Here is a 26,033-nt window from a genome sequence, read left to right as displayed (position 1 = left end):
AAGAGCAGTGAGAGTTGCAGAGCCCAGATGGAGATCTGAGACAAGATGAGCAGGAGCTCAGCTCCCTCCCTCACCTCTAGCTCTCTAGAGAGTCTTCCTCCATCCTGGCTTTGGGTGGCTCTTCTCAGGTGGTCCTGGTAGAGACAGTGAGCAAGGACAGGGCTGGCTTGGGCATTCTTTACCAGGAAGTCAGGAGAAAATAAATCGGCTTATTTTTTCTCCTTTTTATTCCCCACCCCTTTTGTTTTTGCCAGCTATCTTTGCAGAAGCTTAATTTTCTGTAGCATTTTGTGTATTAGAATTTTTCAATTCAATACAATAATCTTTAGAATACATTTTAAATTATTTTGTTTCCACCAAAATGTGTGTGTTTTGTATAATTAAGAAAGAATTACTTGAGTAGAAGAAACAGTAACTATGTTTTGGTGCTTTCAAAGAATATTTAATCCTGAGTATCATGGTAATCTAGTTGACATGGACTGCTATTTAATCAGGCTCAGATCAGATCCAGAAAGTTCTAATTTGTTCAGGTGATTTCCAGTGTTGTCTTGCCTTAGCAGGAAATGGCTGATAGACCTTAGTTTGTAATTATACATTATATCTTATTAGCAAAAATCACAGGAATTAAAGCTGATAGGAACTTGAGGAACAAAACAATGGAATGAACTTCCACCAGGTCCCAGTAATCTGCTCATTTATTCTGTGCTTCAGCAACAACTGCTTGGCAGGTGTCCCCTCAGCACAGGTTTCCTTCCATCACCTCTTTTGAATGTCTCATGTACATGTGGCAGTGGGTACTCCACGGAGTAGGACTGAGGAAGGAAAGGATCCAGTTACCAGTTGTAGACAAAAGCAGCTTTTATGGTAAAAAAAAAATTTGGCCCTTTAATCTTGTCTCATTGGAGCCATATAATTTTGGCAAAGGTAAGACTAGTTTTGTTTTGGTTTGGCTTTTGTAAACATAATCTAAGATGTGTACACAGTACTTAAGCTTCTGGACTACTTGGAAACTTAGAAAGAATATGCCTGACAAACTTGAGTGCTGTTGAAATGATTGAAAGTGCTCTCTTATTTATTACTTGGAACTACAGTGAAAATGTAGCCTGGAAACCTTCTTCCTCACCTTGACTCACTTCTAACAATTAAAAGCATTCAGTGTCATGAGAAAAAAACTGTTTTAAAATTAATACCACTGATGAAAACCTTGAATTCCTTCATTTAAATTGTGACTTTCTGGAGAAACGAAATGACATATTTGCAGGCCAGCTGTTTATAGAAGGTTTTCTTCTGTGTGTTTGTTTTTAAGTGTATCTAATTTTTGATTTAGATATACTCATAGATAGAAAATGTAAACTTAATAAGGAATATGAATACAACTTGCTACCTACAATGATGCAGGTGTAATGGTGTTTCTTTTTAAATAATCATCCTTTCTATGACCATGAATGCAAAGTTTATTTTCTGTATTAACTGTTTGCACGTTTTTCTGCATTTTAAAGACATCTATCTCCTTATTAAATAATGACATCCCATGGATAGTAATGGTCTAGTACAAGTAGGTATTACAGTTTTGATGTTTGTGTGATTTAATTCTAAGTATGCTCATTGTATTGCCTTCTGAATGTTTATATATGCAATTTGAGTATTGCAGATCTTTTAGACCAATTAAATAAGGCAACTGCAAGGCATTTCTTTTTTTAAAAAATCTGTAAAATAATAGAAAGTAATGTAACTAAAAGCAAAAAAGAAAAATGTATTTGAGTCCCTGCTCTGATACCTCAAAAACTTTAAGCAAATCAATTAAACTTTCTAAGCCTTTTTTTCTCAGCCTTTATAAAATGGGATTGATCATAATATTTGAAAGATATATTACGGAGGGTTATTAGCTAAGTCCTTTGTAGACTGTAAAGTGCTATAAGGAAAATAAAGGTTTTTAAAAAGTTGTTCTTAGATGCATTTTAATCCCACTTACAAGGAAAAAGACATAGGAAATGTCTAGGAAAGTAGACATAGGAAAGATCTTACAGGATCTTAGCTGTCAATACTTTACATTGTAGACAGTTTCAAAGGGTAAGACTAATCTTGTAAGTTTAAAAGACAGACAAAACAAGGCACCTCTCTTAGAAGATGAATGAATCCAAGCTAGGTGACACTTGAAAATGAAGATGACAGCCATTATTCCAGATGCCCTTGGAGTGACTCTGTAAAGAAACCCAATTACAGTTTGGTCAAATCCTTAGAAAAACCTCTTTTAGCTGGTAAGTGTAAGCAAGAAAGAGAAAGTAATTTATATATCAACTCTATGACTTTTGAGATTTCATTATATAACTTTAATTCTTTAGGTCCTAGTTGTTGCACTGTGTTACACATGGAATGATTTGGTAGCTATATAAGCTCCATTATTCCAGGATAAAATAATATTTTTAGACTGCTACCTCATTTAGTAAAAGAATTAAAGAGCAGCTTTATTAAATCATCAGGTAATCAGAATGCTACACGAAACTACATCAGGAAAGTACTAATACCTTTGAAATAAAGCTGCTTGTCTCTGAATCCCAGGCACAGGTAGAGAAGAAGGGCTGAAGGTAGACAATGGACTGAGCTGAGGGTCAGAGTGTGCCTCGGGGTCTCCAAGACTCAGTGAGCGGAGCAGACTTGCTCAGAGATTCTCCCAAGCTGGAAAAACATGGCCCAGAGTCATTTGAGAACAAGGCTAGCCCATGAGTCCCTCAGGTCTTTACTCTCAGCACCCCTCTTGCCTTTCACTACTTACCCCATGTATCCAGTCAGGGATCCAGTCATTTCTGCCTCAGGTCTAGGCCCTTTCCACCTCTCACAGAACCATCATCTTAGTGCAAGTCCTTGTCACACTTGCCGAGATAACACCAGCAGTTTCTGATGATTCCTCCAGGTTCAGGTCTCTCTCCACTCCATCCTAAGCATTACAACTGGTGTGATTTTTCTTAAGAGTATTTGTGAACAAGGGATTGATTACTTGGTCAACTCTAATACCTTTCTGAGACCTCCAGGATAAATAGACACTTCTCCATTTAGCTTGTGAAGCCCTACCCATCCTGGCCCTAATCTGGCCCTTTCCAGCTGTGCGGGACATTCTCCCCCACCTGCATCATGCAGCCTGGTCAAACTGGCCTTCTTACTCTCCTTCACAGTGTTCATCTCTGGGGCAGCTAGGTGGCGCAGTGGCTAGAGCCCCAGCCCTGAAGTCAGAAGGACCTGAGTTCAAATCCAGCCTCACTTAACACTTCCTAGCTGTGTGACCTTGGACAAGTCACTTAACCCCAATTGTCTCAGCAAAAAACAAGGCTCATCTCGTTTCCATCTATCATTATCTCTATGATGCCTTTGCACTAACTGTCGGCTATGCTTGCAGTGCAGTCACTTATCACCTCCACCTTAGGGAATCTCTTTCTTCCTTTAAGACACAACTTAGACTTGTCTTTTGTACACAGCCTTTCCTTCATGAAGCCCCCAAGTGCCTTCCTTCCCATAAGAAATGCCTTATATTTATCCCATGGATTTTACTGATACTTTGTAATGTACGTCATCCTATTTTAGTTTTGCTACCTTAGCCAGTTGAGAACACAGCTCAGTCCCTAGGCCACTCACTCACCTTCTCAGTCAAAAGGCCTTAGAAAACATGTGAAACGTCCTTGAAAGCCCTTGAAACTACAGCAGAGTGGAGATCTGTTCTAATGGGCTGGAAAGTGAAGCTTCCAGAGATGAACCTCATACAGCTCATTATTCAAGTTAAGAAGGAAGAGTTTCCCCCAAACTGGGGCATGGGCCTTTGCTGCCCGTCTGCCAGGGGGGAATCTCCTTTTGCTTCATCCAGCCCTGAAGCTGCAAGAGAAGAGTCCTAGCATTGCAACCAAGGAGTATGTCCAGCTGAGCAGGGAGTATGTCCAGCTGAGCAGGGGAGCCGCCGTAGTCCAGGAAAGTGTTGGTCAAGTACAGTGTTGACCAGTGTGGCTGAGCTCCCTGAGCACTGGCCTCTCCTTACTCACCTCCTTCACAGGTAATGAATACACTGATGAGACCCAGGTTTAGGTGTAGACTGTGATCTGTTCCTGTAGGACTCTTGTATGAGTACTTCTGCAGTTACAATCCTTCCTTCTTTTACCTTGTTAGACATATGGGTGCACCTAAGATCTAACATGTCATCATTGAGCAGCTGTCTGTGTAAATGGAAACACACTTGCTAGCAATAGTGGGGAGGAGGGAGATATATAGCCCTTCCTAATATGATGACCCCTAGTTCCCCGAGAGGTGAAATGTAGCCACATCTTATTGTCCTCTGGGATACTGAGCCCTGCCAGCATGAGGGCCATCGCAAAGGGGATCAACCTGGGGCCTTCCCATAAAGGATTACACACTTTGTCTCATCAGGGTCTTACCACTCTGATTGGTAATACTAGTGGGAGTGCATGAGAGTTGTATGGGTTGTAAATCAAGACAGGAGAAAGTTTGTTGTTCAAACCTCTTTAAGAATAGGAGTTCTCAAAATTTTGGAATATAAGGTTTTGCAAGGGTGAATTTTGAAAACCATTTTTGCATATATTTTGAAATTAAAAAGCTATTGTTTAAGGAAAAAAGAATTGGAGTTCTCTTTAACCCATTAAGGCTTCTTGAAAAATATTTAACATGATAAACTTTCGTTATTAGTTTCTAAAACAGGAGGTAGTTACATCTAAGTTATTCTGCTTTCCTGAATAAATAAAAACAACATTGAGGCGCAGTCTAATTGAAAAATTTATTTTTGGTAGCATTAGAAAAATTCACATTTCTGAAACTAAGTATCTTTCCACTCAGTAAGTCCTTAAAGTTCCTAATGGTTGCTCTCAGATTCAATAATGTTAAAAATTCTAAACTAAACATACTTTGTAAATAGAAGACAACTTTTGAATGAGCCAGTAGCTCAGTTCTGAGTTAATATTATGTATTACCAGGAAATTAAATCAAATCTTTAACAGAACTTAAATCAAATAATCTCAGAAAAGTAACTTAATATTCCTAAATGGGAGTTGGGGAGGACATGAACCTTAATGTGACAAGCACTAGGCCTTATGTTATTTTAGGATGTAGACTTTTCATCAATAAAGATTATTTTCTACTCTCTGCCCTCAGACCTCTGTAGCAGGAGGACCTGCCTTATTTAGGGTGGAAACCAGCGTACAGGGGAATTTTGGTATCTTAAAAGAATTGTTTGGAGATTGTTACCTAAGAAGCTGGCTTTGGACATTTCATGTTAGAGCTTGGGAGTACTCCAATGAGCCAGTATTAATTGCTACTGTACCTAGCTGACAGCTTGCAAATCTCTGCCAGCACTGCACATCAAAAAGCTAGCCAGCAGAACCTCTCAGCAATCTGCAAGGCTTGTGGGACAAGCCAGGGTTTGGGATTTGGGAAGTGGAAGGCATCAACAGCAGCCAGGAGCTGTCTTATTGAAAGGTAGTGATGTGTGACAGCATCCCAGGGACCCAACTCTGAAGGATTAAATAGTCTCCATGCTGAAAAAAAATTATCTTGAAAATAGTAAGTCTGTGAATATTTAGTATATATCCTGAGAGAAGGTCTAGAAGGTCTTAAATAATCTGATTAAGGGAGAGTCGAGTTAATAAACAAAGAACCCCTTCTTAGGCCAGTAAAAATAAGGAAGGCTGACGGGGTTGAAAAGCCCCTTTTCAAAATGTCAATACAATGTAAGACCTCACATCATTACCAGGAAATATGGGCAGATTTTTTAAAAATTTTTTTATTAATTTTTATAATTATAACATTTTCTTTGACAGTACATATTCATAGGTAATTTTTTTTTTTACAACATTATCCCTCGTACTCCCTTCTGTTCTGAATTTTTCCCCTCCTTCCCTCCACCCCCTCCCCTAGATGGCAGGCATTCTCATACATATTAAATATTTTATAGTATATCCTAAGTACAGTATATATGTGCAGAACCGAATTTTGTTGTTGTTGCAAAGGAAGGATTGTATTCGGAAGCTAAAATAATCTGGGAAGAAAAACAAAACAGTGCTAACAGTTTACACTCATTTCCCAGTGTTCCTTTTCTGGATGTAGCTGATTCTGTCCATCATTGATCAATTGGAATTGGATTAGCTCTTCTCTATGTTGAAGATATCCACTTCCATCAGCATACATCCTCGTACAGTATCATTGTTGAAGTGTATAATGATCTTCTGGTTCTGCTCGTTTCACTCAGCATCAGTTGATGTAAGTCTCTCCAAGCCTCTCTGTATTCCTCCTGTTGGTCATTTCTTACAGAACAATAATATTCCATAACCTTCATATACCATAATTTACCCAACCATTCTCCAATTGATGGGCATCCATTCATCTTCCAGTTTCTAGCCACTACAAAAAGGGCTGCCACAAACATTTTGGCACATACAGGTCCCTTTACCTTCATTAGTATTTCCTTGGGATATAAGCCCAGGAATAGCACTGCTGGGTCAAAGGGTATGCACATTTTGATAACTTTTTGGGCATAATTCCAGATTGCTCTCCAGAATGGTTGGATTCTTTCACAACTCCACCAACAATGCATCAGTGTCCCAGTTTTCCCACATCCCCTCCAACATTCATCATTATTTGTTCCTGTCATCTTAGCCAATCTGACACGTGTGTAATGATATCTCAGAGTTGTCTTAATTTGCATTTCTCTGATCAATAGTGATTTGGAACACTCTTTCATGTGAGTGGAAATAGTTTCAATTTCATCATCTGAAACTTGTCTGTTCATATCCTTTGACCATTTATCAATTGGAGAATGGCTTGATTTCTTATAAATTAAAGTCAATTCTCTGTATATTTTGGAGATGAGGCCTTTATCAGAACCTTTAACTGTAAAAATGTTTTCCCAATTTGTTACTTCCCTTCTAATCTTGTTTGCATTAGTTTTGTTTGTGCAGAAACTTTTTAATTTGGTGTAATCAAAATGTTCTACTTTGTGATCAATAATGGTCTCTAGTTCTCCCTTGGACACAAACTCCTTCCTTCTCCACAAGTCTGAGAGGTAGACTATCCCATGTTCCTCCAATTTTTTTTTATGATTTCGTTCTTTATGCCTAAATCTTGGACCCATTTTGATCTCATCTTAGTATGTGGTGTTAACTGTGGGTCCATGCCTAGTTTCTGCCATACTAATTTCCAGTTTTCCCAGCAGTTTTTGTCAAATAATGAATTCTTATCCCAAAAGTTGGGATGTTTGGGTTTATCAAACACTAGATTGCTATTTTTATTCACTATCTTGCCCTGTGAACCTAACCTATTCCACTGATCAACTAGTCTATTTCTTAGCCAATACCAAATGGTTTTGGTGACTGTTGCATTATAATATAGTTCTAGATCAGGTACAGCTAGACCACCTTCATTTAATTTTTTTTTCATTACTTCCCTTGAAATTCTTGACCTTTTGTTGTTCCATATGAATTCTGTTGTTATTTTTTCTAGGTCATTAAAATAGTTTCTTGGGAGTCTGATTGGTATAGCACTAAATAAATAGATTAGTTTAGGGAGTATTGTCATCTTAATTATATTCTCTCGGTCTATCCAAGAGCACTGAATGTCTTTCCAATTATTTAAATCTGACTTTATTTTTGTGGCAAGTGTTTTGTAGTTTTGCTCATATAATTCCTGACTTTCCTTTGGTAGATATATTCCCAAATATTTTATACTATCGACTGTTATTTTGAATGGAATTTCTCTTTGTATCTCTTGCTGTTGGATTGTGTTGGTAATGTATAAAAATGCTGAGGATTTATGTGGATTTATTTTGTATCCTGCAACTTTGCTAAAATTCTGAATTATTTCTAATAGCTTTTTAGCAGAGTCTTTGGGGTTCTCTAAGTATACCATCATGTCATCTGCAAAGAGTGATAGTCTGATTTCCTCATTTCCCACTCTAATTCCTTGAATCTCTTTCTCAGCTCTTATTGCAGGGGCTAGAGTTTCTAGTACTATATTGAATAGTAATGGTGATAGTGGGCAACCTTGTTTCACTCCTGATCTTACAGGGAAAGGTTCTAGTTTATCGCCATTACATATGATGTTTACTGACGGTTTAAAATATATGCTCGTTATTATTTTAAGGAATAGTCCAATTATTCCTATACTCTCAAGCGTTTTTAGTAGGAATGGATGTTGGATTTTATCAACTGCTTTTTCTGCATCTATTGAGATGATCATATGGTTTTTATTAATTTGATTATTAATATGGTCAATTATACTAATAGTTTTCCTAATATTAAACCAGCCCTGCATTCCTGGTATAAATCCTACTTGATCATAGTGTATTATCTTGGGAATGATTTTCTGAAGTCTTTTTGCTAATATCTTATTTAAGATTTTAGCATCAATATTCATTAAGGAAATTGGTCTATAGTTTTCTTTCTCAGTTTTCGATCTACCTGGTTTAGGTATCAGTACCATGTCCGTGTCATAAAAGGAATTTGGTGGGACTCCTTCAATCCCTATTTTTTCAAATAGTTTACATAGCATTGGAGTTAGTTGTTCTTTAAATGTTTGGTAGAATTCACATGTAAATCCATCTGGTCCTGGGGATTTTTTTTTTAGGAAGTTGGTTAATAGCTTGGTCTATTTCTTTTTCTGAGATGGGACTATTTAGACTACTTACTTCTTCCTCTGTTAATCTGGGCAAGCTATATTTTTGAAGGTATTCTTCCATTTCATTTAAGTTATCGAATTGATTGGCATAAAGTTGAGCAAAGTAGCTCCTAACTATTGTTCTAATTTCCTCTTCATTAGTGGTGAGTTCTCCCTTTTCATTTTCAAGACTAACAATTTGCTTTTTATCTTTCCTTTTTTTAATCAGGTTTACTAAGGGTTTGTCTATTTTGTTGGTTTTTTCATAGAACCAACTCTTAGTTTTATTAATTAATTCAATAATTTTTTTACTTTCAATTTTATTAATCTCACCTTTTAATTTTAGAATTTCAAGTTTTGTGTTTGTCTGGGGGTTTTTAATTTGTTCCTTTTCTAGTAATTTTAGTTGTAAGCCGAATTCATTGGCCCTCTCTTTCTCTATTTTATGCAAGTAGGCTTGTAGAGATATAAAGCTTCCCCTTATTACTGCTTTGGCTGTATCCCACACATTTTGGTATGATGTCTCATTATTGTCATTTTCTTGGGTGAAGTTATTAATTATGTCTATGATTTGCTGTTTTACCCAATCATTCTTTAGTATAAGATTATTTAGTTTCCAATTATTTTTTGGTCTATTTTCACCTGGCTTTTTATTAAATGTAATTTTAATTGCATTGTGGTCTGAAAATGATGCATTTACTATTTCTGCCTTACTGCATTTGATTTTGAGGTTTTTAATGTCCTAGTATATGGTCAATTTTTGTATAGGTTCCATGAACTGCTGAGAAGAAAGTATATTCCTTTCTGTCTCCATTTAGCTTTCGCCAAAGATCTATCATATCAAACTTTTCTAGTATTCTATTTATCTCTTTGACTTCTTTCTTATTTATTTTGTGGTTTGATTTATCTAATTCCGAGAGTGCAAGGTTGAGATCTTCCACTATTGTAGTTTTGCTGTCTATTTCTTCTTGCAGCTCTCTTAATTTCTCTTTTAAGAATGTAGATGCTGCACCACTTGGTGCATATATGTTTAATATTGATACTGCTTCATTATTGATGCTACCCTTTAGCAGGATATAATGTCCTTCCTTATCTCTTTTAATTAGATCAATTTTTGTTTTTTCTTGATCTGAGATGAGGATGGCTACCCCTGCTTTTTTGACTTTGCCTGAAGCATAGTAGATTCTGCTCCACCCTTTTACTTTTATTCTGTTTGTATCACCCTGTTTCAGGTGTGTTTCCTGTAAACAACATATAGTAGGATTCTGGCTTATGATCCAATCTGCTAACTGCTTCCTCTTTATGAGGAAGTTTACCCCATTCACATTTATGGTTAGAAGGACTAATTCCATATTGCTTGCCATCCTATTAACCCCTGCTTATGCTTTTCCCCTTTCCTTCCCTCTTACCCCTCTACCCAGTATTAAACTTGTGAACACCACTTGCTTTTCACAGTCCTCCCTTTTTAGGATTCCTCCCCCACCTTAAAGTTACTTCCCTTATTTTACCCCTTTTCCTCACAATTTCTGTATTCCCTTCCCCTTAGCTTACTCCTTCCCTCTCACTTTTCAATGAAGTGGAAGAAGTTTCACCATAAATCGAATATGTCTATTGATACACGGGCAGATTTTAAAATGACAAATATTTTAAGGCTTACTGATTGAAAGTAAGTTCTTCTCAAGGACCATTTGAGGCACTCACTTAATTTATTTTTATCTTCTTTTTATAGATAAAGAAACTGCCAGTTAAAGAGGCCTTGTGACTTGCCCTTAATTACACATGTAGAAAGTGTCAGAGCCAATATTTGAACCCGGACCTTCTTTCCCTTAAGTCCAGTGCTCCCCTCCACCTTTACTTACTCCTCCTCCACTTACACACATACACACATACAGGTACACATGTGCACGCACACACTCCTTTTTCTTCTCTGCTTCTAGGTTACATTTATAATCATTGACACCCATAACATCATTTCCAATTCAGGGAGTTCATCTCTATTTGAGGAAGGAAGGACAGTTAAGGTGAGGGAAAATCAAGAAAAGTATGAGGCAATGATATAATTAAAAATATAAAATTTTGTGGAACAGTTAACTGAATCTAATAAGGAATAAAGAACTAGAGAGCCTGTAATTTAATTGATTTAGGGAACTTCTGGGTGATAGAATTCTCTCCACTAGCACCAGTCAGCTTTTTGTCTATAGCTTTTAGTCTAGAAAACTGCTTAGAGCACAACGTAAGTTCAGAATCTAATAAGGTGAAATTTTAGGAATAAATATCAAGTCCTTTGGGTTTAAAAACATGTAGTTGTGTAGTAAAACAAGAGAATTACTATGCTGTCACTTCAACACAAGTCAGCAATATGAAGTAGCTTCCAAAATGCGTAAGTAATCTTAGACAAATGAATGAAATATAGCAAACAGAGTAAGGAAGGACACTATATTCAGTATATTTAATGCTTTTCAGAATACATGTGAAGTACTGTGGTGATTAGTCAATCAACAAAGAAGGATTTATTAGGAACTTCTTGTTTTTCAGTTGTTTCCAGGCATGTCCAACTCTTTGTGATCCCATTTGGGGTTTTCTTGGCAGAATAACTGGGGTGGTTTGCCATTTCCTTCTCCAGCTCATTTTATAATAAGGAAACTAAGGTAAACAGGGTTGAATGACATAAGTGACTTGTTCAGGGAAACCCAGCTAGTATCTGAGACTTGTTGTGAACTTAGGAAAATGAGTCTCCTGACTCTAGGCCCAGCATTCTATCTACCGCATTGCCCAGCTACTCCTTGTTAGGGACATAGTGTGAGCCAAATACTATTCTAGTTTTAGAGAATGCAAAGAAAAAATAATGAAGCAGACCCTTCATTCAGGGAGCTTATAGAGGAAATCAGTATGTACATAGATAAGTCTATATAAAATAAAAGCAAGACTATTATTTAGAGAGGGAAAGAAGAGAGCAGAGAACTACAGCAGTTGGGGAGTGGAGATGAGGAAAGGCATCATGTTTGAGGGTTGCTAAAGATGCAGTTCAATAGAAACTGAGATTCTCAAGTGGTGGTAAGGAGAGAACCCCTTCTATGCATGGGAGGAGGATATGTAGTGAAAAGGCATCCAAAAGAAATAGAGTGCCATATAGAATATAGCTGGGCTGCACTATATACTGCAGAAAAATGGGTGATGTTTAATAAAACTGCAGAGGTAGGTTGGGGCCCATTGGTCAAGGTCTTTAAATGCCAACTAGAAACATAAGGGACTAATAAATAGTGGAATTACTTTGGTCAGTCCTATACTTTAGAAAAGAATCATTTTGGCAACTCTGAAAGAAAAATGAGAGCTTGAGACTAATTAGGAGGCTCTTGTCCAGCTGAGAGATGTTGGGGGTGGTGTGAGTAGATGAGTGGAGACAGAGGAAGAAAAAGGAAGGAGGGAGAGAGGGAAGAAAGAAGGAAGGAAAGAAATGAATGAGAGGGATATTGTAGAGATAGACTTAGCAACTAAATATATGGGATGAGACTGAGGATTCAAATATACTCTGATTATATACTTGAGTGACTGAAAGAACAGATTATTGTTCACAAAAATTGGAAAGTTTGGAAGTGGAATGGATTTGAGAAGAAATATAATGAGTTCTGTTTTGGAGAGGTTAAGTTTGAGATGCCACAGAAACATTTATTTCTGATTGTCCAATATGGTGTTTATGATGTAGGATTAGAGCTGGAGAGAGAGGCTGGGATTGGATATATAAATCTGTAAGTTATCTCCATTGAGATAATTAAATCTGCAGTAACTGATAGGTTGAGGTCACTAAGATAATTTAGAGAAAGAAGAAAATAGGAACCAAGAGAGTCAGGGTTTCTCCCAAAGTTAGTGGGCACAAGTTGGATTATGAATAAGAAGCTGTCATACAGACAGAAGGAGATCTAGGAAAGGACAGCATCCTAAAAGCCCAGGGAAAAGAGTGTCTGGATTGGAGGGCAATCCGCAATGTTCATTGGTGCAGATTACAAGATTCGACAAGTAAGAGATCTAGGAAATTTAGAGACAAAAGTGTCAGTTGAATGATGGAGGTGAGAAACTAAAATGCATGAGATTGAGAAGGGAACCAGAGGAGAGAATATGGAGGCAAGAGGTGACACCTTTTTCTAATGGTTTTGCTATGAAACAGGAGAGAGAGAGAGAGAGAGAGAGAGAGAGAGAGAGAGAGAGAGAGAGAGAGAGAGAGAGAGAGAGAGAGAGAGAGAGAACGTACAATAGTTTGAGGGGATAGTAGAGTTAAATGAAGGAGGGGATCTATCATCCCAGATAGAAGCGGAGGAGAAAATGGGGGGATGTTATCAAGGAGTTTAATAGATGCAGAAGAGAAAAAGGATATGTTGAGCCTTTTTGCCCATATGCCATAGACTTTTATAAAATTGTTATCAATTTTAAAATATCCTTTTACAGATTTTTATACATTTTGCTGATTAATAGTTTCAGTTCCAATTTTTCCTGCTTCATTTATTTATGTTACGATTTCGTTCTGCTTTATTTTTTTTTCTGTAGCTTAAAAAGAGTATCTCATTTTTTCCTTTTTCTATTTTCAAAAACTACTTTGTATTAAAATATGTGGTTAGCATTTTAAGAGTTATAAATGTTTCTTTTCAATAATTATTTTAATGATATGCTTTATTTCTATATCACTTTAGTTTTCCCAATATGTCATTCTCTCTTTTTTCCTCTACTGTTCTGAGTTTTCTGTTATAAACAAAAAAGACCAAAAGGGCAATGTAAATCAAGTTTGGTAATATATAGTATTAGACATCCATAATCCCCTTCATTTGCAAAAAATAAAAAGTTATTCTCTTACACCTTTTCTTCAATGTGGCATTATTATTATTATTATTATTATTATTATTATTATTATTATTATTATTATTATTTTGCTGCTGCTGCTCTTGCTGTTCACATTGAAAGAACTGCTTTATTTATTTTCCTTTACTTGGCTTCAATTAATAGGTTCCCCATGCCTCACCTATAGTCTTCATATTCCTTGTTTTTTTCTGATACAGTAATTTTTCATTAACTCTTTTTTTAACCCATTTTCCCCATTAACCCTGTTTATCCATTTATCTATCCATTTAAGTTCTCATTCTTTGCTACCTTAAAAAATGCTGCTACAAATATTGTGGTGCATATTAGGCCTTTTCACATTAGACCTTCTTGCTAACCAAAGAGTGGTATCTCTAAATTATTAACCACTTTGATAGCATAATTCCAAATTGTCTTGTTGGATAGTTGTAGCAGTTCATAACTCTAGAAACAGTATATTAGTATGACTATTTTTTTCTTGGTTTCTTTACATATTTGTCAGCTCTAGCTAATTAATAATTTATTCAGTTTTGCTATTTTGTATTATTTATCTTTTTATTAGCTTTGCCATACTCTAATAATGAAGCATTAGTCACATACGAAGCTCCCAATCTAGAGTCATCCTAGATTACTCTCTCTTTTACCCCTACTCCAATCATTCTGTTGCTAACACCTGTTGGTTTCACTTATGTAGCATCTCCCCAGTACTCCCTCTTCTCTCTCCTGATATTATTATCATTCAGTGTCACTAATAAAAATGCCCATTAGAATCTCTGCAAATTTCTAGGTGACTATATTATCAAGAACTCACAGGTTTTTTTATGTGCATATATGGGAAGTTAGGGGGCAGAGGGTGGTTTGTATGTACATGTATATATGTGTGTTATGTGTTTGTGTAAAGAATAAATCTTAGAATATTTTTTCAATAATATTTTATTTTTTCCAAATACATGAAAAGATTTTCAACATTCATTTTTTTTTCTATTCTTTTTTTTTTTATTCATTTTTCCAAATTATCCCCTCCCTCCCTCCTCCCTCCCCCCGATGGCAGGTAATCCCATACATTTTACATGTGTTACAATATAACCTAGATACAATATACAACATTCATTTTTTAAAGCTTTGTGTTCTAAATTTTTTCTCTCTCCTCCTTACCTTTTGCCTCCCAAGAGAGCAAGCAAACTGATATATTTTAAATATGTGCTGTCTTTTTAAATATACTTTTAAATATGAACTTGTCATAGTTGTGTAAGAAAAATCAGATCAAAATGGGAAAAAAAACATGAAAGAGAGAAACAAACAAAAATGTGAAAATACTATGCTTCAATCCATATTCAGTCTCCATTGTTTATCTCTGGGTATGGTTGACATTTTCCTTCCTAACTCTATTGGGATTGTCTTGAATCAGCACATTGTTATGAAGAGCCAAGTCCATCACACTTGATTATCACATAATCTTGTTGTTACTGTGTACAATGTTCTGTTCACTTCACTCAACATCAGTTCATGTAGGTTTTTCTGACTTACATTTCTGAAAACAGATTGATCATCATTGAATCCTAATTAAAAATTATCCCAGCAAAATTAGACATTTTATTCAAGAGCAGAAGAGTATACAGAGATCAAGAAAAATACATATGTACTTAGTTTGGAACAGAAATTTGTCTCACCTTATAGAGAACTAGGAGGGAAAAAAGGAAAGGAAAGGCTAAAGCTTATAGGAGTAAGGCAGAACTAGAAGGGGAAAGGGATAAGAAAGGAGGGGGGGGCTGAAAAAAGGACAGATTAAGGGAAATGGTAATTAAAAGCAAATCACTGATGAGGGAAAGAATGAAAGGAGAGAGAAATAGGGGGAAAAAATAGAATGGTAAGTATGAATGGAAAGAACTCTCCCATGAAACAAGCATATAGCAGAGTGGATTAAAAAAAACAAGAATCCTCTAATATATTGTTTATAAGAAGTGTATTTAAAGCAGAGAGATACCTAGAGAGTAAAGATAAAAGGTTGGAGAATAATATTATACTTCAGCTGAAGTAAGAAAATCAGGAGTAGCAATCGTTATCGCAGATCAAGTAAAAGCAAAAATATATCTAACTAAAAGAGATGTGGAAGGAAAATATCATGCTAAAGGTACCATAGATAATGAAATATCAATATTAAGCATATATGCAACAAGTGTATAGTATCCAGATTCTTAGAGAAGAAGTTTAGTGAGTTACAAGAAGAAATAAATAGGAAAACTATACTAACAGAGGATCTCTGCATCCCCCTATCAGAACTAGATAAATTTGACCATAAAATGAAGAAATTAAAGAGGTGAATAAAATTTTAGAGGAGTTAGGTTTGACAGAGCTTTGGAGAAAATTGAATGGGGATAGGAAGGAATATATTTTTCTCATGGCACCTCAGTGGTACACAAAAATTGACTATATATTAGGACATAAAAACTTCACAATCATTTGCAGAAAGGCAGAAATAGTAATGCAACTTTTTTAGATCATGATGCAATAGAAATTATGTGTAATAAAGGACCATAGAAAAATAGACCAAAAATTAACTGGAAACTAAATAACATAATCCTAAAGAATAAGTGGGTCAGACTACAAATCATGGAAACAATCGATAATTTCATCCAATAGAGTGACAATAATGAGGCAACATAATAAAATTTATGGGATGCAACCAAAGCAGTTCTTAGGAAAAAATTCATATCATTAAATGCTTGCATGAATAAAATAAGAGAAAGAGAAGATCAGTAAATTGGGCATGCAACTAAAAAGGCTAGAAAAAGAACAAATTAAAAACCCCCAATTAAATACCAAATTATAAACTCTGAACAATTAAAGGAGAGAATAATAAAAGTGAACGTAAGAAAACTATTGAACTAAACAACTAAGAGTTGGTTTTGTGAAAAAAAAAATAGATAATCCTTTTGTTAATTGGATTAGAAAAAGGAAAGAAGAAAGCCAAATTATCAATATCAAAAATGAAAAGGGTGAAGTTACTCTCTCCCAAGAGGAAATTAAACCAATAATTGGAAGCTATTTTGCCCAATTGTGTGCCAATAAAACTGGCAATCTGAGTGAAAGAGATGAATACTTACAAAAATATAGATTTCCTAGATTAACAGATGAAGAAAAAAAATTTAAATAGTCCCATTAAAAAAAAGAGAGAGTTTGAAAAATCATATGAACTCCCAAGGGGGGAAAAAAAAATCCAAGCCAGATGGATTTACAAGAGAATTCTACCAAACATTTAAAGGGTCATTAATTCTAATAATATATTAGCTATTTAGAAAACTAGAGGGAGGAGTTCTGCCAGTTAACTTTTACAGATATGGTACTGATACCTAAATTAGGAAAGGCTAAAACAGAGAAAGGAAATTGTAAACCAGTTTCCCTAATGGATTATTGATGCAAAAATCTTAACTAAAATATTAGCAAAGAGATACAGCAACTTGTCACCAGGATAATACACTATGCCCCAAATGGGATTTATACCAAGAATGCAGGATTGGTTCAATATCAGGAAAACTATCAGGGTAATTGACCATGTCAGTAATCAAACTAACAAATCACATGATTATCTCAATTAATGCAGAAAAAGCATTTGATAAAATACAATAGCTATTCCCATTAAAAACACTAGAGAGCATACAAATAAATGGAATTTTCCTTAAAATGATAAGTACTATCTATCTAAAACTATTGGCAAACATTACATGTAATTAAAATAAGCAAGAGACATTTCCATAAGATCAGAGGTGAAACAAGGTTGCCCATTGTCACCATTATTATTCAGTATTGTACTAAACATGTTAGCGTCAGCAATAAGAGAAGAAAAAAATTGAAGGAATTATAATAGATAATAAATAAACAAAACTATCCCTCTTAGCAGATGAAATGATGGTATATTGAGAGAATCAACTAAAAAAATTCTAGAAAATGAACAAATTTAGCAAAGTTACAGGATATAAAATAAACTCACAGAAATTATTAGCATTTCTATATATTATCAACAAATCCTAGCAGCAAGAAATAGAGAAATCCCATTTAAAATTACTGTAGTACATAAAATCTTTTGAAGTCTGCTTGCCAAGACAAAGGAATTATATGAACACAATTACAAAATATTTTGGAAGAATATCAAGTGTTCATGGATAGACTAAGTTAATGACCTTGTAAAATGACAATTGTACCTAAATTAATCTACTTATTCAGTTCCATACCAATCAAACTGCCAAGAAATTACTAAAGGTAGAAAAAAAATAACAAAATTTATCTGGAAGAAAAAAAATCAAGAATATGAAAGGAATTATTAGGGGGGAAATGCAAAAGGAAAGTGACCTAGCTCTACCAGAACTAAAACTATATTGCAAAGTGGTGATCATCAAAACCATTTGGTACTGGTTAAAGAATAAGAGTGGTGGATCAGTGAAATGGTTAGGTTCACAAGATACAATAGTCAATGACTGCTAAACCCAAACACTCCAGCTTTTGGAATAGGAACTCACTATATGACAGAAATTGCTGGGAAAACTTGAAAATAGTGTGCAGGAACTAGCCAGTATCTAACATCCTATAACAAGATGAGGTCAAAATGGGTTCATGATTAAGATATAAAGGGTGATTGTATAAACAAATTAGGAGAACAAGGGAACATAGAAACTGAGGCTGGAAACTTGAGTAAAGAGAAGAAAAGGTCTAAGTCAATAAAGAAATGCACTGGACTAAGATATACCCAAGATATAAGCCCAGAAGAAGAGTAATTCCACAACAAATCCACATAGCAATCAGAGAAAAGGATGTTCTGGCCAGGAAACAATAATAATATCTTGAACAGTGATAAACTTTACCCATGGATTGAATATCCTGAAAATTAGGATGAGCTAAACAGAAAACAACTCTATGAAACAATAAGAAATGTTACAATAAAACCAAAATATTTAAGAAAAGCCTAGAAAAAGTCAAGGAATGATAATCCAAGAATCATCAGACAAAAATTATCTCTCATCCTCCAAAAAAGCATCACAAGAATATATTTTAAGAATAAAATATCCATATTTCTTAAAACTAGAAGATAAAATGAAAATATTTTTTAAAACCCACTCTTTGCCTTGCTAAAGGGAGTGCAAATGGAAAACTCCCAGCAACATCATAGCCCATATACAGACCTGTCCCAATTAAAGAAAATACTAAAAATAGCCAAAAAGAAAGAATTCAGGTACAAAGGAACCACATTGAGGATAATAGAAGAGTTGATTACTGCCACTTTTAAGGACATGAGAGATTGGAATATGATATTCCAAAATACAGGGATAAAGTGTCACAAAGTAAATGTGTTGCCAATATGTTATCTCAATTAATCAGAATATGTGTTTAAAATTATAAAAAAATTTCTTAGTTGCAAGGAACAAAGTATACCAGGGAAGATAACATATACATAGATGATGAGTATATACAGAATAAACATGCACAGATAAATACAAGATAGTTTGGAGGGAGCACTAGTTTGGGGGAGTAAGGAATACATCTTACAAAAGGTGGTGCCTGACCTGTGTCTTAAAAGCTATTCAAAGAGGCAGAAGCTGGGGCGGGAGAAGGAGGTGTTTTAGGTGGGATGGTGAATGAATTCCGGACGTGGAAGATGGCCAGTGGAAATGGGCAGAGCAAATAGGCAGATTGAGTGTTGTGCTTATGAAACAAAGAAAAAGCCAATTGGCTGGACCATAGGATGAACAAAAGACAGGAAAAGCTCATTTAGAACCAATTTTGGCGTCAAAGGGAGTAGTTTATAGTTGATTATAGAGACATTAGGAAACTGCTGGCGTCTGATGTGAAAGGGCTTGTGTTGGAATGGTTGGAGCCAAGTCTAGAGGTTAGAATGAACTTCGCAGGCCTTCTAGTCCAAACACCTCATTTTACATGTGAAACAACTCACACCATGGCAGTTGGGTGACTTAGCCAAATTCGCAGAGGCAGAGAGCATTAGATGTGGGATTGGACCTGCCCTGGCAGTTACATGATATGGTCAGATTGAAGTGGGAAAACTACAGGCAAAGGATAAGGTCAAACTGACCCAGAGTCTGTATGGTGTGGAGTCAGAAACAGCAATCTTAATGATAATAGGTAGCATTGATAGAACACTTTACATGATAAATGTGGAAATATGTATAGAAGAATTGTACATCTTTAACATCTGTTGGATTCCTTGCTGTCTAGGGGAGTGAGATGGGAAAAAGGGAAGCAGAAAAATTTGGAACACTAGGTTTTGCAAAGGTGAATGCTAAAAACTACTTTTACATATGTTTTAATAATAAAAAGCTCATTATTTAAAAAAAATAGAACACTTTAAAGTTGATAATACAGGTATTATATTAATTTAAAATTAAATTGGGGACAATGAAGTAGTACAGTGAATAATGGCATGCTAGCCTGAAGTCAGTTCAAATACAACCCCAGTCACCCCTGTTTGACTTAGTTTCCTCATTTGTGAAATGGGGAGAATAACAGTACCTATCTTCCAGAAATACTATGAAGATCAAATAAGATAATAAAAAAAGCATTTAGCAGAGTGCTTGACATATAGTAAGTAAAATAAGTATGTTACTTATTACTTATTATCATCATTATTATTATATTAATATTATTATTAAATTCAATCTTCATACAATTTTATCAGATCTTTTACAGATGAAGAAACTAAAACTAAGTTTAAATAGATGTCTTTGGGTCACACAGCTAGTAAGTGTCTGAGGTCTTCAAAATGAGTATCAAACTCAAACCTTTTTGATTCCCAAGCATAACACTATCCACTGTGCCACCTGGAACCTAGAAAGAAATAACAAGATTTGGTGACTTATTGGATATGTGGTGTGTGGAAGAATGATGCATCTCAAAGATGAGCCTGAAGCTGTAAACTCTGATGACTGAAAGGACTGAGGTGCCTTTGATAGAAATAGAGAAATTTGGGAAAAGGCTGGGGGGGAAATATTAAGTTCTAATGTCGACATGCTAAATTGAAAATGTCCAGGAGCAATTGATGATTTAGGAATGGAACTCAGGAGAGAAACAAAGGCTGATTTTTGTATCATCTACACAGAGGACAGCAGAATAGAAGATAAAACAACCCTAGGAGAGTCATCTACTACTGGAGAGCATGATATAAGGCCTGGTAAAGAGTAATGAGAGATAAAAATGTTTAGATCAGTAGGAGGAAAACTAGAAGAGCACATTGTCACAGAAAGTCAGGAGAAGGTGGTCAAGTGTCCATGAGAAAATGGGAACACAGCAACAACGAATTATGTGGTGATCAATTGTAATGAACTTGGCTCTTTTCAACAATGTAATGATTCAAGCCAATTTCAATAAACTTGTGATGGAAAGAGCCAGAGAGAAGACTGTGGAGACTGAATGTAGATCACCGCATAGTATTTTCACTTTTTTATGGGTTGTAAGTTTGTTTTTTTTTTTCCCATTTTTCCCCTTTTCATTTGATTTTTTTTTTTTTTTTGCAAAACATGATAAATATGGAAATATGTTTAGAAGAATTGCACATATTTAACCTATATTTGATTAGTTGCTGTCCAGGGAAAGAAGGGAAAAAATTTTGGAATGCAAGAATTTGCAAGGGTGAATGTTGAAAACTATCTTTGCATGTATTTTGAAAAATAAAAAGCTGCTATTATGAGAAATAGAAAGAAACTAATATCAATTCAGCAGACCAGTCAAGAATGAGAATTGAAGAAAGACCATCTGATGTAGACATTAATGTTAAGTCATTGGTAACTAGATAACAATTTTAGTTTATATATGAAAATGTTAGTTTAAAAATTAATAGGGGCAGCTAGGCGATGCAGTGGATAGAGCATCAGCCCTGAGTTCAAATCTGGTTTCAGACATAATACTTCCTAGTTGTGTGACCCTGGGCAAGTCACCTAACCCCAATTTCCTCAGCAATAATAATAATAATAATATATTAGGATTTTAGCCTATTGTCATTTAAAAATTAAAAAATTACATTTTTCTGTTTGTATTTTTAACTTTTGGACAGAGGGGATAATCAAAAGTGAAATATGGTGTTAAATTAGATTAATTACTCCTTCATATAGATAGATTATATTTAGCACTGCAATTAAGTAAGGTATTTAAATGATTTGGTTTCACATGCAGATGAGAAAGTGAATCCCATTTTGAAAATTAATAGTATTCTAAAAAATTGTATCTACATGAATGAAATAACATTTGTTTCAATAAATAGAAATAAAGAATATTTTTCCTGCTGGACTAGCATATCATTTAATAAATATTTATTATGTGTTTACTATAAGGCGTTTATTTGGGATACCCAAGTATAAGACCTGTCTTCCAATTGCCTATACTCTTATTTCTGGAAACTTTTCCACTGTGAAAAGGAGTCAAATCAATTTTCAATTATCTAAGATATTGAAGGTGACAGTGATTTAGGATTTAGGGTGACATTTTTCTTTTTTATTTATATTTTAATATTTTATATTCTAGAAATTAATATACACTGGTTCAAAAGAAAATAATGAAACTACATTCTGCAGATTAAGTCTGTGATTTAGAAAACTGTCCAACTTCTCCCTCCTTTTTTTCTTTTTGTTCCTTACTCAGAATTTTGTTTATTTCCTTATTCTGTTTAGGATATGACTATGGTGAAGGATCTAGCTATGGTGGAGTGAGTGAATGAACAAAAGAGCAAATTAACAAATAAATGAATGAAAAAACATTTATTAAGCATTTCCCATGTGTCACTCTTTAGAAATAATACTTGATCTGCACTGAGTCAGAATTCAGATGGCAGCCCTGATAATTTTTTATTGGGTAACTGTCAGCAGGGTACTTAAATAACCTGGGACCGAGGGTTCTCATCTATTAAAAGGTGAAAAGAAAACACTGAGAGAATGTGAGATCCTAAAATTTAGAACTGGAAAGGATACCTACATTCATGGTATGGCCTCTTAACCAAGATTACATAGGTAGCAAACATCAGAGTCATAATTTGAAGCCAAACTTTTAGAGTTTCAATCCACTGCCATGCTGCAGTGCAATGCAAATCTATTAGAGATAAATTGTTGAGCTGATTGGATTCTGTGATTTACCTCAGATGATAATTGTTAAATTTTTTCTTCTCAAAGTTGCAATTATTGTCTTGATGATGGTAATAGGGAATCCTCTTACTTGAATATTAGAAATATGATTTACTATGTTAAGTCTGCTGGCAGATAATTGGGAATTAATTGTAGGCTGGCTTTGTTCTTCATTTGCTGTCATTTTTTATAGAGTAGTTAAACTTAATTATATATGGATGCTAATATTTTCCCATTGTAATTCATTTGAGTTTCAGAATTCTTAAATAGTAAAATTTTTCAGTTTTCTTTGGCTAAATGCCAATTTTTTCTTCCTTTTTCTGTTTTAGGCTACAGCGACTGGCAAAAGATATTATAAAGCAACTTCACATACAGGACAGTGGGTCATGGGCAGTTAATAAGGTTTCTGCTTTGGATCGAACTCTAGGTGAAATCTCTCGCATTTTGGAAAAAGAGGTATGTAACTTACCAGTTTCTAGTTTCTAATGTATATTTATATACATACACACCTATAACTGCTACTTTAGCTTTGGTTAAAATCAAAAGTAAAATTGGATTTTGTGACATGATATTCCATTGCATATTCTGTAATCAATAGTTTTGTGTGTTTTGCTGATAACTAGCCTAATGATTGTTGAGCCTTGATGGATCTAATATTGTTAGGAAAAATATCATAAAGATATTTTCACATGAAAGCCAGAACATCTCTCTTTGGGCATGTTTTCAAAAAGATTATTTTTTGACCTTTGAAATGCTGTGACAGTTGAAAAAGATGTGCACTTCAGATGGCACATGTCATAGGAACTAGAGATCTCTTCCTTTTTTCTGTCTCTATGTCACTCTCTGCAAAGCTATCTGGAAGACCACCATGTGTAATAGGTATACAACTCATTTTATGAGATTTTGAAGATCAGAATCAGGAAAAGTGGGTGGAAATTATAGGAAGGCAGATTTCAATTCAACATAAAGAACACTATCCTAATAATTAGAGCCTAACCTATCAGTAAAATAGGTGACACAGAAGAAGAAAGTTTCCAGCCAGCTTGAATGATTGAATTGACTCATTGACGCAATGGATAGCAGTCTGGTCTGGGAAAATTAGAGTTCAGATTCACTTTGTGACTTCAACAAGTTGTTTCACTGCAATTTGCCTCAGTGTCCCCATATGTAGAATAAAAATAATAATAGCACTGAGCTCCCAGGGTTGTTGTGGGGACAAGTGAGATGAGATTTGAAAAGTCCGTAACACAATGTCTGGCACATAAGACAGCACATAATAAATACTTATTCTCTTCCCTCTTCTACCCCTTCCAATGACTTGAAACTTTTAATCAGAAACTGGTTAACTTGTCCTTAGGAATGTTGTAGAGGATATAGCCATGCTTTGAGGATGGGTTAAACAAGGTCAGACCTCTGAGATCCATTCCAACTCTGAGATTCTATTACTTTTTTATTGGAAATTCTCTTAGAAATGATTTTTTTAATACAGTGAGGTACATTTAACCATATGTAAGCAGAATGTAATTCTCCCCACAATAAGAATTAAGAGCAGCATGATGTATTACACCTCTGGGTAAGTATTAAGAGTATAATAATCTAAATTAATAAGTGAATCAAATAGCATTTATTAAGCACCTATTTTATGTTTAGCACAGTGCTAAGCACAAGGAATTTTTTAAGTCTCTGCTTTCAATCTAATGGGGGAAATAACATGCAAACAAATATGTGTGACTAAGATACATGCAGGATAAATTGGAGATAACAGAAGGAAGGGACTAGAATTAAAAGTTACTAGGGAAGACTTCTTTAGAAGATGGGACTTCGTGGAAATCTTCAACATAAAGAAGATCCAACTCACTTCCAGTTGATCAATGATGGACAGAAATAACTACACCCAGAGAAGGAACACTGAGAAGTGAATGTAAATTGTTAGCACTACTGTCTATCTACCCAGGTTACTTATACCTTCGGAAGCTAATAATTAATGTGCAACAAGAAAATTGGATTTACGCACATATATTGTATCTAGGTTATATTGTAACACATGTAAAATGTATGGGATTGCCTGTCATCGGGGGGAGGGAGTGGAGGGAAGAGGGGATAATTTGGAAAAATGAATTAAAAAAAAAAAAGAAGAAGAAGATGGGACTTCGGCTGGGACATTAAGGCAGATTGAAAATAAGTGAAAGAGTATGAATCATGGAAGCCTTCTTCTGGAGAAGATGAGATAGCAGAAGGTCACTTGCATGTACAGGTTTTGCTTTGGCCAGAGAGAAGCCACCTCTTACATTGTTGTTCATTCTTCATTGTCAGAGAGAACACTGACATCAGAAGGATGATGTCTTGTCTGAACTGGATTTATGGCAGAGCTGCACAAAGTCATTAGGGATGAACAGGAATGAAAGAGGAGATAATGACAGAAGCATTTAAGTGATGGGAGATGGCTTCTATATTTTCAGTGAAATATAAGGCAACATTTTCAACTAAAAGGACATACAGAGTGGATATTATAGAAGCTTTTAAGAGGAATAACCAAGTTTGGAAGAGCCAGTTAGATAGGTGTAGATGGGTCACCAATTTGCTGTAAGAATTCATTTGAGATGAATGAAACATAAATTTCTAGTGTACTAAATTAGTATGTTTTCCTTATTTTCTCTGTCTGATCAGCAGTATCTGAATAGGAACACTGGCAGTAATTGGTAGAGAAGCAAGAGCTTTGCTGATAAGGATACCTAGGAGTTGAGATGGAAGTCAGTCATAGAGTTGTGCAGGTTTATCAAGGGGTCATGATGAAGAAGGGACAGCAATAGAGCCAATACCTGAGTGATGACATAGGGGGAAAGACCCGGTGGGTGAAGAAATTAAGTCAAAATAAGGGTGAAAATTGAGTTTAGGGATTGTAAAGGAGAGGGGAAAGGTGATCAAAGACAATACATTTACACCAAATAAAGGAATTTCAAATATCATGGATGTGGATACATTTGTGGATATGATCTAAAGCCATCTCCTGTGTAGAGAAGGAATGGAGTAGAGCAATTGGCTGTGGGAAATTTGAGTTTGGGGTGTTGGAATCCCTATCTCATGTATTTTGAACCATGAATTTAAAATGCTGACTAAGTTGTTATCTTAAAAACTTAGAGATAGAAGTCATTGTTTTTAAGTTTGCACAAGAAATCAACTATTAACATAGAACTTCCATGAGGATATACAGGAATAGTTGAACTTTGTATCTTCTCAAGCACCTAGAATAGTGATCTCAGACAATAGGTATTAATAAATGTTACTGACTATCGAATGCTTATTTTATGTACTTCAACAAGAACCAACTCTAATACTGAGGCAGCATAATCATAATCATAAGATTACGTGAGCTATTGCTATCAATCAATAGACAAACATTTATTAAATGCTTACACTATGCTAGGTCCAAAGATT

The 26,033-nt window shown here is 35.1% G+C and overlaps 1 protein-coding gene across 2 annotated transcripts in view; it reads left to right on the top strand.

Annotated features, from left to right (window-relative positions):
* SCAPER (S-phase cyclin A associated protein in the ER) overlaps nt 1-26,033 on the top strand; it is a 370,936-nt gene that overhangs the window by 166,965 nt on the left and 177,938 nt on the right. For both annotated transcript variants that reach the window (XM_074296499.1, XM_074296500.1), the window contains one exon: nt 22,928-23,054. In XM_074296499.1, coding sequence (XP_074152600.1) covers nt 22,928-23,054 — 127 coding nt within the window. The remainder of the gene's footprint in view (nt 1-22,927; nt 23,055-26,033) is intronic.

Source organism: Sminthopsis crassicaudata, chromosome 2, assembly GCF_048593235.1.
Source record: "Sminthopsis crassicaudata isolate SCR6 chromosome 2, ASM4859323v1, whole genome shotgun sequence".
NCBI lineage: Eukaryota > Metazoa > Chordata > Mammalia > Dasyuromorphia > Dasyuridae > Sminthopsis > Sminthopsis crassicaudata.
Note: the sequence above shows the minus strand (reverse complement) of the source record. Positions and strands in the feature narration are given on the sequence as shown.